The sequence below is a fragment of the Salvia hispanica genome, chromosome 2 (genome assembly GCF_023119035.1).
Source record: "Salvia hispanica cultivar TCC Black 2014 chromosome 2, UniMelb_Shisp_WGS_1.0, whole genome shotgun sequence".
Taxonomy (NCBI): Eukaryota; Viridiplantae; Streptophyta; class Magnoliopsida; order Lamiales; family Lamiaceae; genus Salvia; species Salvia hispanica.
This window is the reverse complement of record NC_062966.1, coordinates 35,558,812-35,573,832: the sequence shown is the minus strand read 5'-3', so window position 1 is coordinate 35,573,832 and position 15,021 is coordinate 35,558,812. Positions and strand designations below refer to the sequence as shown.

The 15,021-nt window shown below is 33.1% G+C and overlaps 1 protein-coding gene across 1 annotated transcript; it reads right to left on the bottom strand.

Annotated features, from left to right (window-relative positions):
* Window positions 1-1,651: 1,651 nt before the first annotated feature.
* On the bottom strand, window positions 1,652-4,604 carry LOC125207748 (myb-related protein 305-like). The gene is made up of 3 exons (XM_048107224.1): window positions 4,469-4,604; window positions 4,190-4,319; window positions 1,652-2,127 (listed from the first exon to the last, which is right to left on the bottom strand). The coding sequence occupies exons 1-3, from the start codon at window positions 4,602-4,604 to the stop codon at window positions 1,812-1,814; spliced, it is 582 nt and encodes a 193-aa protein (XP_047963181.1). The 3' UTR covers window positions 1,652-1,811.
* Window positions 4,605-15,021: the final 10,417 nt, after the last annotated feature.

Below are 15,021 nucleotides of genomic sequence, written 5' to 3'. Positions count from 1 at the left end.
AAATTATAAATTTATAAGCAATTAATTGTTTTTCATTGAGCTCTAGAAATTAATATCGAATTAAACTCAGTTCTAAAAATTTATTGCGTCTAAATTTGGTAGTGCGAAAGCCCAAAACGAAATTTCATTGCTTGCGTGACTTGTGCTATTAATTGATGACCGATCAATCTCTTAATATTAGTTTCAAATAAATATTTAAATGTAAAATTAGTTTATTACTCAAGTTGTGTGTGTCTACATACATACACACGTGAAATTCTATTCCCAATTTATTAGTGTTCTTACAGACTTACGCGATAATATTAAAATACTAGATAAACTAAAATAATAATTACTCCCTCCGTCCACGAAAAACAGAGCATATTTGCCATTTTTGGTTGTCCATGAAAAATAGAGCACATCTTAAAGAGGAAAGTTTTCAACAACTTCTCTATTACTTTTTTCCCTTCTCTCCTATTAATTATATCGAACCACATTTCACTAACACTACTTCTCTCTTATTTTTTTTTTCTTCTCTCTTACTAATAATATGGTCTCACATTCCACTAACACTACTTCTCTCTTACTTTTTTATTTTATCTGTTACTTTACCATTTCTACATTAAAACTTGTGTTATTCACAATGTATCACATTTTTTATAGACGGAGAGAGTATATTTTATCAAAAAATAGTAATAAAAATAATAGTAGGTGTGAATAAAAAGGGACCACGTGAAGATTTCTTAAAAAGAGGTAAAGAGTTAGGCAGCAGTCATACTTCAAAATAGATGGCAACGACCATATATAGCCATATATAGAAAGTAGATATTCAATTTTGCCATAAATAGCTATGCCACCTTTCCACGTGCCTATTTCTCCTCATTTCAGTTCGGCAATTATTACCCGCGTGACTCTCTTCACACATTATACACTACGTTATTACACCTTAATACCGACGACAACTCAAAAATCCAAATCTAATGAAATTTTACAGCCTTTATAAACCGGCGTTGGGTCAATCGGCACCAACCCTACCTGAACCCGACATCACACACACATATATACACACGCGTAAATAGCTCTCCTCACACGCACGCGCTTACACACACACATTATCGGATATAAACACAGTCCACAGACCACACATGCAAGACATGTCGACACCTTTAGTTGGAAAAATCGTGTGTAGAATGCACACACAGACACACAGTGAACATCACACAAAGAAATCGTGTTTGAGAAGGAAACCCTAATTGTATATGAAGGATAAGATCGACAAAAAAAGGTCAGCTTTCAAAGTAGATTAAGACAACACGTTAAGGTGGGGAGTTCACTATTAAAGTAAAATCTTATTCAATTGAAAAGCTAGTTAGTTCCAACTTCCAATAGTGACATAGTTATAGAAAACAAAATTTAAATAAGCAAACAAAACTAACCATCAATCGTTATAATAACAGGATTTAATCATTGTTTGGAGATGACTAAGTATGGTAACAAAAGTACTAATTGTCCTAATCTTAAAAAAACAGCACTTTGTCTAATACTCGCATTTAAGTGTGAAAAAAACCCCCCCTTTACTAATCAAATCTCATCATACTTTAATGTACAACATATGTAACCGTTCTTCGTCCTTTAGTATATATTATTATATATATTTAATATAGTATATAAATGCACTTAACTCGATATTTCATCATACCATATTACAAGTCGACCCTTAATTCAAGAACTATATGAAAAAGCAGTAGTATACTAAGGAGGAAATTTAACTACTTTATATACGGAGGCAATCGCAGGGCCCATCATAGGGCGGCTAGTCAACAGAGGCTAACTTAGTCTCCGTTGAGTAACTGTAGGGACCAGAGATCCTCAATACTCCAAAGGTTTTCGTTCGTTTCAGTCGGAAATGGGCCCTGAAAAGACTCCATATTATTGCCATTAAAGGAAGGCGGGGAGTAGGATTCAACTGTATGATCTGCAGGGCATGAACTGGAGACTTGGCTAGTGCTAGCTTGATCGTTGGAGTTCTCCACAGTTTGACCTGTACAATTCTCGGCTTGCTTGATGTGCTTTTGAATTCGAGTCCTCCAATAATTCTTTATCTCATTGTCCGTTCTTCCCGGGAGATGTTTTGCAATTTTTGACCACCTATAATCAAATTGATATTAAGTTGCTACCTAATTAATTTTGGACTATATTATGTACTTTGGAAAGCAAATTTAAAATCCCTTCTATTTCAAATTCATAAGGTGTGAAAAAACAAATAATTTCAACTAAATTAAATCTCTGTCATTTAATTACTAGAAAATTGTCACTATTTCTAACATGTACTCGATCAACTATTAGATATTGACATGCCTTCCTTGACATGTTCTTCACCCAATATAATCTCTTTGTTTTAAAGAATTCTAAAAATATTTTTATGGAGTATATAGTAAAGAAGGGGCCCATTTCTTTTGCTGAGAATGCAATTTTTTGTAGGTATTGAAATAATTAACTATTTATTTTATGATAGTAGTATATGTTCTTTAAAGGTGGTGGGACGGCTATACTATACCACTTACATTGGTATTCCAAGAATGCATTTTGTTGTATGAAAGTAAAGGAAATGAAGCTATAATTTTATTAATATTCTTCTAGCAACACGTGTAAAACGAGCCAAATTAATATGCATCATGGGCCACTTATTAATAGACAATATTTCAATTTTTTTGCATCACAACAAGGATTTTATTGACAAGCCATGTTCTACGGTTGAAATTCATAGTTTGTTGGCATTCCCAATTTATTTAAAGCAATTGTTGAAGGCAAAGTGAAGATTCACTCCAAATTGAAAAATCAAATTATAGGAAAAACAAATACTACCAAGTATTGCATGTGTGTATTAGCACCTCGCTTTCACTCGATACTCTTAGGCATGGTTGAGATCCATTTCCGAAAAATATAATCTTCAATATTCTTTTCTTTCTTTTTCTCTTAAAAATGATTTATTTATTTATTTCGATTCGACGAAAACGAAGAAAGTGTGGTATATCATCATTTGATACTCCCCTCACAGGCCGGTAAGTTTTACTAACATTCACTCACAATCTCTTAGTATTTTTTTTAAAAGAATAAAGTGCAATTTTTTAAAGTTTTCTATTTCGTGGAAATTCTTTTCTAGCATGATTTTAAAGCCTCTCTCTCCATCTCTTATCTCCGGCGGCTTGAAAATTCTTTTTCGCCTTCCATTTTCCACAATCAAGCATTGTATATTTAAGCTTGATTAATAGACATATAATGGCAAAAAATTTGAAATGAACAAAATCAAGGACATGTATATGGGTCCTTTCCATTCCCCCCCCCCCCCCCCTCTCTTACACACAAAAAATATTATCAAACGGTTAGTGGTACTATTTCAGTGGATAATAGCATAATAATTAGGAAATATCCCATTCACCTTAGATGCAAATTTTTATAAAAAAGTGTAAATAAAAATAATTTGGAAGGGGCCCTTTTGTTGGAATAGGACAACAAAATATGGCAGATGTCGATTTCATGATAGTAGGCATCAATTGGTAGCTTCTCTTTCAAGTGATTGGAGTTGTACATGTGATTTCTTCTCCTAATTAATATGGAAAAATTCCATAGCCCCAATCTCTTTGGCTTCACCTCTCAAAACGTGTATCAATTTGCAACCTTCTTTTCCGAACTAACTTATCCCGATAATTTATTTAAATCAAGACCCTTTATAGAAAATAAAAATAAAAACTTTCAAAATGAGTAAATAACTAAAACAACTCATAGTTAAACTTCCATAATTATGGGAATAACAAGGCGGGCCTACCGGATTAGCTGAAGGGTTTAATATCCTCAATAAATATATTATATGTAACGATCAATAAAAGTTGTTTTAGAAAGATATGGGGTTGGGGAATATTATGGTTTCCATAAATTACAAACTCGCATGTTTCTTGAATCTTTTTTGCGGCGAAGTGCTTGATTTCCTCACGTTCATAACTTGGTTGTTTCGTCCTCTTCTCTCTCTCTATCTCTCTATAAAATCTAGTTATATAGTTGTACTACAACTCAAATGAAGCATAATAAAAAAAAAAGACGGAGAACAAAATACTACCACTTTATGTTTCTTTTTAATCTAAAAAAGATTATAAAAATTAAAATACTACCACTTTTAAATATAAACCACACCAGAAAAATAAATAGTACATACCTGTTTCCCCATTTAGCATGCAGCTCCATGATCAGAAGCTGCTCCTCCGGTGTTATATTTCCACGTCGAACATCTGGCCGGAGGTAATTAAGCCACCGGAGACGACAACTTTTTCCAGTGCGCTTCAACCCTATAAAACAACACAAAAAGTAAACAAATTTAGAAAATTTCCATCAAGTATCAAAGTAATTAAAATGGTAGAAGAAAGTTTTATTTTCTCTTATTCTCATTAGGGTTTTCTTTATATATAAATATGTGTGTGTTTTGTGTTTAATTTACCTGCAGATCGAGCGAGGGAGTTCCAAACGCCTTCGCCATGATTTGCAATGTAGTTCATGAGAATAAGATCCTCTTCCATAGTCCATGGGCCTTTCCTCACTTCAACATCTATAGATTTGCATGGTTTCTTATCCATCTTTAGACAGATATTGTGAGAAAGAAAGAGAAAAGAAGAAGAAGAAGAAGAAGAAGAAGAAGAAGAGAGAGAGAGAGAGAGAGAGAGAGAGAGAGAGAGAGAGAGAGAGAGAGAGAGAGAGAGAGAGAGAGAGAGAGAGAGAGAGAGAGAGAGAGAGAGAGAGAGAGAGAGAGAGAGAGAGGTTGATATCTGAAGAAAATAATGGAGGTGATGCTCAATTTATAGAGGCAGTATAAGAGAGATTTTTCCAGTTAAATGAGCTATTAATTGACAACATAATGGAGATCTTTTAAACCTAACTTTGTATCAACATTGGTAATTACTAATTAGGGTCTAAAACATAGTATGGATATCTAGCATGATATTATACTATCATATATGTGTATGTGTAAAATTGTGTGTGTGTATGAAGCTAAACACGCAGCGAATTTATATATGTGTCATTAATTGTTTTTACATGCGAATAGACGTAAGTTGCTGGAATAGTACATTTAGCTGTATGCATGGAGCCAAATACATAGTAGTAGTTTAATTTTTTCGAATTGAATTGGGATTGAGCAATATATATATTTTCTTCAAACAAACATAGCTTGAATGAGAGTTATGATTCACGTATGTAAAATAATCTCACTTATGGAAACTTTATTCACGGTTTCTCGTTATCATCTCCTATTTTAACAATCGCACATTAAGACCCCTTATATTCACAAATGAGTCTATTTTTCACCGACAGAGGGAGTATTTATATGGTAAAAAGGAGAATCCGGTGTGCTTTTAAGTTGCCTAGTGGTATACTCTCTCTGTCCACGAAATGTTGTCCATATTTGACTCGTCATTGATTTTAAAAAATGTGGAAAAAGTTAGGAGAATGTGGGTTCCACATTTTTAATTTAATTTTATAAGTATAAAATGAGTTAGTGGATAGTGGGCTCCATTTACCAAAAATGAAAAAAAAAAAGCAATGTAGACAACATTTCACGGACGAGTCGTTTTAATATTTGAAAGCAAAAGTCTTGGAAAGAAAGAAAATCAGATAGCATATTGAAACATAAGAAATTGAAAATCACACATATAATAAATACACATATGAATTATATTGGAAAGAACTATCCCTTTATTAAAAAATCTTAAAGAATTACGATAAAAATAATTTATTGAGTAAATCCATATCCCATGCATAGTTCGTGGTTCCGATATTAAAATGGATTCTTAGCCTAGTCAACTCAATTATACATACGATATACTAATATTTTTACAAGTAGTATGTCTTTATACATACACAATTAATAAATTTTTAATTTTGTTTTCAACAGTTACAAATGTTGAATACTCGTCATGCTATTAATCATAATTGAATATTGATGACGTGATTGAGAAAATGAACACATAAAATTTGATCAAACATTATATCGTGGAATACATATATCCCCTTTGACCAAGTACTATAGGCAAATTCAATGGTTCAAATGTTCAATAGTCATGATAATTGATAATACATGATCCTATAATAATACATAGAACTCGGATGTGAACATTGCATTTTGTATATATACATAATACATGCATCCCCCACCCCTCTCCCTTTTACACTGTTTTGGTGAATGATCAAATGGTACGAGGATTTTTTGCATCTGCTTCGCACGTGCATGCACGTGTGACATATATACTCAATAGGTTGAATTATAGCTACAAGTAATAAACTTTTAGTCGGTACAGTAAAATCTCTTGGCCCATTTCTATACAGGAGCATTTCAAGTTCATTAATAGAAGAATCGTAACCTTTGGAAAATACTACAAATAAACTCCCATTTCTAAATTTAGAGATAGTACTTCCTTGATTCTAACTTTATATCCTGTTTTATATATTTTCTACATTTAATTTAATATACCACCGCAATTTATTGCAAACATGTGACATGTACGAGTCTTGCAACAATATGATTTCATAAAAAAAGGCAATTTGAAAAATTTTAACATTAGGTCAGTGTATTTTTATTTAATTGCATATAATTCAATCTTCATCTAATAATATGAAATGACAATAACTGCTATATAAAAATGTTAGTACTCTCATAATACGTAAAATTACTTTTTGAAATAAAGTTAAAATTATAATTTTTTTTATAAAACTCAGAATTAATTTTTTTATGAAAAAAGAATCTTATTTGAAAATAATTTATAGCTTGTTCAGAATGTTCTTTAATTATAAAGTTAGTACTTTCACTGTCCGCTATTAAGAGTCCTATTTGAGTTCGTTACAGATTTAAAATAATATAGAGAAAAGTTGGTGAGAAAAGATAGTGGAATGTGAAACTTATTTTTATACACTACATTAGTTTTATAATAGAATGTGAGTGAAATGAGTTAGTGGAAAGTGAGGTGTACCTACTATTTATAGTAAAAATGAACCGAGATTCTTAATGTCGAATGAACTAAAATGGTCAACTGGGACTCCTAATGGCTGACGGAAGGAGCATGATGATTGATAAGAAAGGTATAAATTATAGTCCTTCCACATTAATTTGAACAATTTCTCTGTTCTTGTAGAGTAGGACTTTTTTTTATCTACTAATTAAAAAAAATTGTGCATTATTACCATTTGCTACAAACATTTAAATCATAAACCGCAATCTTTGACAACCATAGAAGAAAATAGGAGTATAGATGTCTAACTTATGGATGAATGGATATCATTCAACATTTAACTGGTCGTACAATATATTAATTAGGAATTTTGGAGGGCTAAATTATGGATATCATTCAACATATAATAGCTCGTACAAGATATTTGGAATTTTGGAGGGCTAAATTATGGTGGAAATGATCACCTAATCCGGACCCTAATATATTTTCTGCTTCATCCCTCACAAACATGATAGTGGACCCCACCGTTATATTTTATATTTGTGAGAGATGGAGTAGGAAATGTATTAGAGCATCCGCAATGGTTGATAGGCCAGCCATTCTCTCCCCTGCCACGTCAGCAACACTCAAAAAACCACCTGCCACATCAGATTTAGGCCAGCCATAGGCCAGCCGCAATAAAAATAATTCAAAATATACTACATTTACGGAATTAAAATACGGAATTAAATTTAGGACACATATACGGGAAAAATAATCCATTCCATTAAAAAAAAGTACAAATATTTTTTAAAAAAATACATGATTCTTTTCTAAAAAAAAGGGCTTCAACACACGGGCCCCGCCGCTCTCTACTCCTCGTCGCCGTCGCCGTCTCCGTCTCCGTCGCCGCCACCGCTGCCGCTGCCGCCACCCGTGGTATCTGAGCCCACGTCGGAATCGCTAGCCGTGCCCTCGCGGCGGCTAAATCGGCACGCATGCTCTCGAGCATCTCGTGAAGAAACATCTTCTCCGTGGGGTCAGTGGCGGCCCTCCACTCTTGGAAGACCTTGTACATCTGATCTCGCGTATGGTTACGCGAATGGAGAGTGTACTCGAGTGGGGCGGGTGGGAGGGCGGAGGACCTGGACCTCGCGGGGCGATAGGGGGGATCCGCCCCTCGCGGCTCGTTGCGCCCGCCACGTCCCAATCGGGCGGGGGCGACCTGTAAATGAAGGAGGGGACGGAAACTCCCCGGCATCCGGGGAGGTCGTGGGATCCGCCGCTGCTGCCGCTGTAGTCGCCGCTATAGTTCAGTTGATGTTTCTTCGGCCACCCGGCGTCGCACCCCCGCCGAACTTCTCGAGTCCTTCGGCAACAAGAAGCACTCCCCGAAGGTGAACTCCTTATACTTCCCCCCTCCACGGGAAACGACTCGCGGCTATCCTCCGGGCGTCCTCCTCGTTCTGCCCACTCTTGAGCCGACGGAGGGCGTTGGCGTACAAGTTCGCAAAACGGCCCACCGCGGCCCTGGTGCGCTGCCACCCCTTCCGAACCTCCTCGTTGCTGAAGTCCTTCCCCTGCGGGCAGTGCCTCCTATAGGCAGCTCTGATCTTCGCCCACATGTTGACGACCCATTGGCTGGTTCGCAACCAGCGGATCGTCGCACACCTCCAACCACCCCCTGGCCACCCCGACGTACTCATCCTCCGTCCACTTCCTCCGGGTCGGGGTGTGGTCAACAGCGGGCTGCGATGACTCGCCGACCGCCTTCGCCTTCCCCCTCGTCTTCTTCTTCGGCGCGGCCCGCCTCGCTGGAACGGGAGTATCCGGATCATCGAGATCGATCCCCATATCATGCAACGACAGAAGGTCATCGCCAGTGAACTGCGTCTCCGCTGGGGTCGACGTGTGAGACGAAGCCGTCAAAAAATCAAGAGAGGGCCGATATACCGGGTCCCCTCCCGGTGACCCCCTAGCCGACTATTGCGGATGCTCTTAGGATCCGGATTATGTGATCCTTTCCGAAATTATGGATATATGGATGTCAAATCGAACACCCCAGTGATTTGACCATGCACCTTTGATGTCTTGTAGCAACCTTTAACTGTCAAAGCCATTCACATGCACAGATTTTCCACATATTTACATAAATAGGAAATTAATTTAATTTATTGAGAGCTCACGCAGGATTTCCTTTCACCCTCTCCCAATTTTTTTGTTCGAACTTATTAATACTCCATTTTACTTTATTTATCAATTCAAGATAATACTATAATGATTGGCAGCCATACAATGAAAGGGGGGGTACGGACAGTCCAGACACCAATAGTGTAATTGCTTTTATATGCATTGGTTAGAATATTTTGATATTATTATAGCAAAATATAATACTAATACATGGAGTATACATACTTAATTAAGAAATGAATGATAATTTAGAAAAATGATAGCTTATGTCCACATATATACATACTACTCAAATATCTGTTCCAAAACAATAATTGAAGAACTTGAATTTTGATGGATTTTTTTTTCTAAAAACAAATTCCATCAAAATTCAAGTTCTTTGATTATTGTTTTGGAAACACTTATTGTGTGTATTACAATGATTAAAGTATTACTCACACGCTTTTAGATTTAAGAGCAACACATACCAATATTATTCAGAGAATTACTATAAAATGATAATTTTAAAGCATACCTAACCGTGACAGAGCATTAATACATGATCACTATATATGTATAACACTCTTTCTGACTTTAACCATATTTGGAATCGAAAGATTAATTCAAATCCGCGTGAAGAAAAAGCCACACAATAGTAACTTGGAAATACTGCAAGAGAAAAAATTAAATTGAGCGCACGCTAGAAAGACATAAAATTAAAAGCAAAAAAAGCTTAATTTTCTTTGGAACCATATTAACTGTCCCTAATTTATCAATTACATATGTTTAATGGAATAACTAACTCCCAAAAACAAAAATCCCGACGATGCATTTTTTTGAGTGCGACTCATTCGGGAATGGGAGTATAACAAATTACAAGAAATGAGATAAAATTATTTTACAAGAAATGAGATATCCAAAGAGACCCATCAAATTGTGGTGTCCTGTATCACAGCTTTGACCTATTTGTTTAAATAAACTCTTGATAATAACTAAGAAATTCAGAAAGAACTTAAAATTTAATAAATTAATAAAAAATATGAAAAAATAAAATGATACATAAAATGTATCACAAAAAAAACAGACCATTAATAAATCTCGTTAAATCGTTAACCCATCTTCCATTTGCAAAATGTTCAATGTCAACAAGCCTTGATTCAAGATTTCAATCTGTGGAATTCAAGTCATCATTATTTATTATTATTATTATTATTATTATTATTATTATTATTATTATTATTATTATTATTATTATTATTATTATTATTATTATTATTATTAATATTATTATTATTATTATTATTAATATTATTATTATTATTATTATTATTATTATTATTATTATAAAATGGTGGAGTCGGAGTTGATTTAATGAGTGATGTAAGGCCTGTCTATAATTTATGTACTACTACATCATAAAACTCAATCACGAAAGTATCTCCGACCAATGAGAGAGACATATAAATAAAATAAATAAATAAATAAATACATATAAAGAATATTCGCAAGCTCACACCTCAAATGCTCCAGTCCACGCACATTAATAGAAGGAGAAATGCAAGTGTCCCATATAAACTTCTCAAAATAGTCGATAAAAGTTGTTATCATGTGGAATGATGCACATAGCACTTGAGATTTATGCGCTCAATAATTTAGTAATTATTATTATTATTATTATTATTATTATTATTATTATTATTATTATTATTATTATTATTATTATTATTATTATTATTATTATTATTATTATTATTATTATTATTTATTAGTAGTACTCCTATAATTATTATTAAACACACACACCACACCACACATGGAGTCACTAATTCTTTTTCTCAAGCACGCATACACTACACACAAAATCTTAATTTTATTATGTACTACTTACTAAATTAAATTTGAAATTTTTATAATTTCATCCAAATATAGCTAGGTATAGATAATGGCCAGTTAAATAATATCTATATATATATATAGGCATTGATTTAATTCTCGATCAACATACAATTATTAAATTAAAGAACTTGCAATTATTTTAAAATAGCTACTATGATTTCACTTTCTTTTGAAAAGTGCCAATAATTTAATTCGAATCTTGTAGTCTCGAAAAAGTTAATAATAAGACTAGCATTTTATTAATGTCCATACACTCGTATTATCAATTAAGGTCATTTAAATATCCTCAGTCGTTGACCTGTCAAATATATATTGGGTCCCATAATATGAAAGGCTATTCAACAAAATCCAAAATCGCAATATGTATAATTAATGAGATTTTATTTGGGATAAAACAGTAATATAGGTAGATAGTCAATTATATTAAGAAAACGGGTATAATTGTACTCCAAAATCAAGCATAACTATATTAAGATCATTTAAAATAAAGTTCGATGGTTTAGTTTTTGAATATCATTCTGTTCAAAATTATTCTTTCAAATCTCTCTTTGCTATTTAACAACTACTTACTAGTGCAACTTTTGAAACAAAATTGTCTAACTCTATTCGAGAAATTACTTTAAAAATTTTTAGTACTGCATGCCGAATGAGTTTTGCTATATAATTAGATAAATATTCTCTCATTAACTTACATGCTTTTATATCTAGATACATTATTTAATTAAATACAGAAAGAAATGAATGATCTAATAAACAAGATTGAATTAATAATGTTTGACTCCACAACAAGTGACTGACATAAGACAAATGAGTTTCTAAATACGGAAAGTTGTGGTCAGTTAAATATTTTCTTCCCGTGACGTGGAATTGTGTAATAGTCGGCGACAAATGAATATTTCCATATATAGAAAGGGAAAGCGTTTATGGGTGACCGACGATGGGCCCACTGTACGGATACGTATACTTCAAAGTTTTCCCTTTTTCTCTAAATTCTTTGTGGAATACCTTTTTCTTTTCGTGGGAGAATATTAAATATTTATTTTGATGTTAATTGTACATAATACTTCTATGTAATGCGTGATACTAATACATTAATTTCAGTAAAAAATCCTACTAGTATATTTTTAGAAATTTTGATTGTATAATGTAATATTATAAAATAGTTTAAATTATATGGATTTGGTAATATTAAAATACACAAGCTTTTATTACTCTTATTTTACAATATAGACTACATAAGGATTCTTTATGGATAAAAAAATTCTTAAAATTGTAATTTAATTAATATTTTGAGATATAAATATACCTATTGTAGTGTAGATTCAATGTGTATGTGCCACTATATCATCCACATATACATAAAAACTACTCCCTAATGAATTTGTTTCTATTTGACTTCTAATATCCAATTGCTATGGACTTGAGTACATTTATTTTTGTTTCTATACAAAGAGATGCATGCTTGTATACTAGTATGATTTATTTCCCCATACATATATAGTCAAGTTAAAATTCCGAGTTTAGGCGATTGAATGGTAAAATCAAAACCATCAACACTTTCATTGTTCTTTGTTCGATCCAAATCCATCAAAAATATCCAAGTAAAATGAAATATGTGGATGAAAGGGAAAGTGTCTTAGCTGTTTATTCAAAGATCTATGAAGAGAGAGAGAGGGCTAGATTTGATGAATAGCATGTAGAGTTAGGTATTGAAGAACACTTCTTATCCACACAAACTAAAAAGTCTATGGAAGGGGAAGACAGGAATGGACAAAATCAATTGCTATAGATTATGATCTATTGTCTGCACATAAGATATACAAAATTTAATTAATCAAGGGTTTGGAATGATTGATTCCTAACATGCCATGGTCCCTCTTTGAATAATCGACCCATCCACCATATCTACAAGACTACAAGTACTAGCTATTAATTAATTTATTAATTAATTAACTAATTGATGTAGCAATGTATTAATTACGTTGAAATGTAAAATGAGATGTCGTTTATAACTTTGTAACATAGGAGTTCAATGGATGGGCGGACAATATATGTTGTATTTCTCGTGAATGTGCACCTAACTTATGCCAACACATTGTTTCAGGAGTTAAGATTTTGACATTAATAGAGATCTGAGAAGAAAATATATGGCTTTGTATTACTATTAATGCCTAATGGTTATAGGATATTTCTTGGCGTCAAATGAGAAATAACTGGAGTGTGATTTAGGGAAATTAGAAATCAATGTGAAAGCAACGCCGATGCCTAACGAATTGACAACAACGGGCAAGTAGTTGTGGTGCCGTCTGCAATAAGAAATGTAATGTACGGATGGAGAAAACAAAATGATAAAAGAGTGAAGCGAGTGAGAGACAAATGCAAAAGCGACAAAGATTTTAGTTAGAGAGAAGTAGGAACTTAGAATTCGAACCAATTCTAATTAGTAAAATGAGAAAATACGACCAAAGAAAGAAAAATCATTATGTAAATTGTTTTCTATTAAATTTTTTGAAAAAATATTAAAATTACCAAAATACCAAAATTTATTGTGGGTTCATGGGCCCACTCCTCTTACTAGAGTTCTGCCAATGGTGGAGGCAGTTACATGTATAAATTTCGATTGACTGATTTGTATAACTCGTGAGAGGTGTATTTATGCCGGTTTTCTCGAAATGTTTCATGGAGAGGATACTATTTTGAGAAAAATTTAAAGTTCTTCGACTTGATTAAGGGTGTTAATCTTGTTAATTACGTACTATCCACTAGGTTTAAACCTTGTACTTTTGTCCTTGTAAGGCGGCTAATGATCAAAATCAATTAAAGAAGATGATGGACACTAATTTAAGGCAATAATTAGGATAAAACGCAACTAGTTGATTATCTCTAATTTAAGCATGTATATGGACATCTTATGGACTCTTGAAATGGGGATATATTTATTCTATTATTAATTGTTTGTTATGATAAGTAAAATAGATGAAATTGTGACTTAAACGAAGCATACGAGCTAAACATTAATAATAAATAGCATGAACTCCTAATCTCATCAATCATTAAACTATAAAGTATAATTTGATTGATAAAATGCTTCTCCTTCTTTCAATAATTAAGGATTCAGATTATCACGAGAGTAATTGAGAATCATCGTGAAACCTCTTTAAAAAAAAGTGGCAACCATTCATTCAAAGCAATAGTGTCAAATTTTTCATTGCCACACAATAAAAATATCCAAATGATAATGAAATAACCTTCTAGATGGAGTCATTAAAGTTTGCCACAAAACAATAGCAAAAAATCAAGCCCCAACAATGGTTTCCAAGTCTTCGAAGTGTCATTAACAAGCACCACTTATTAATCTTTACAAGTGATTGCCACATGTAATGTAGCCAAGCAAGACAACAACTTAATAATCAACTTAATTAATACAGCTTTTCCCCATAGCTCATAGCTTTCCCAATAGAGGAAACCACTTCCATGAGTAATCCATTCACAAAATTTCCTAAAATGGATAAAAATTCGAAAAAGATTAAATAGGCTTTTAGCTTTTTCAATGAGCTTTGATTTTCGAAAGCGAATGAAAAGATGACCCAATAAGCAAAAGTGTTTTTTTTTCTTCTCTTAATTTAATTTATGACTACAAGCCATTTTTTGTGGGCAATAGAATTAAGTGGGCCTTGATCATGACAGGTAAATCACAGCCACAAATCTTGGAAAAACAAAATTAATTAATTAATTAAGGTTTTTGGAAGTTGTAGTTTAATCTTACTTAATTATCACTATTTTAGTAAAGATCTTCACGAGACTTTAGCTTCTAAATCAGTTTTTGTTAGTTTATTAATGGGCTTTTGAGTGTGACTGATAACTGTTTTTGTGGGATTAATTTATCTTCTTAATTTTTGTCGAATATAGGTGCTAGTTAATTAAAGCTAATACGACAACAATTTCCAGCACAATCCACTATTTCATATGCACTAGAATATCGGAATATATTTCATAGCATATGACATGT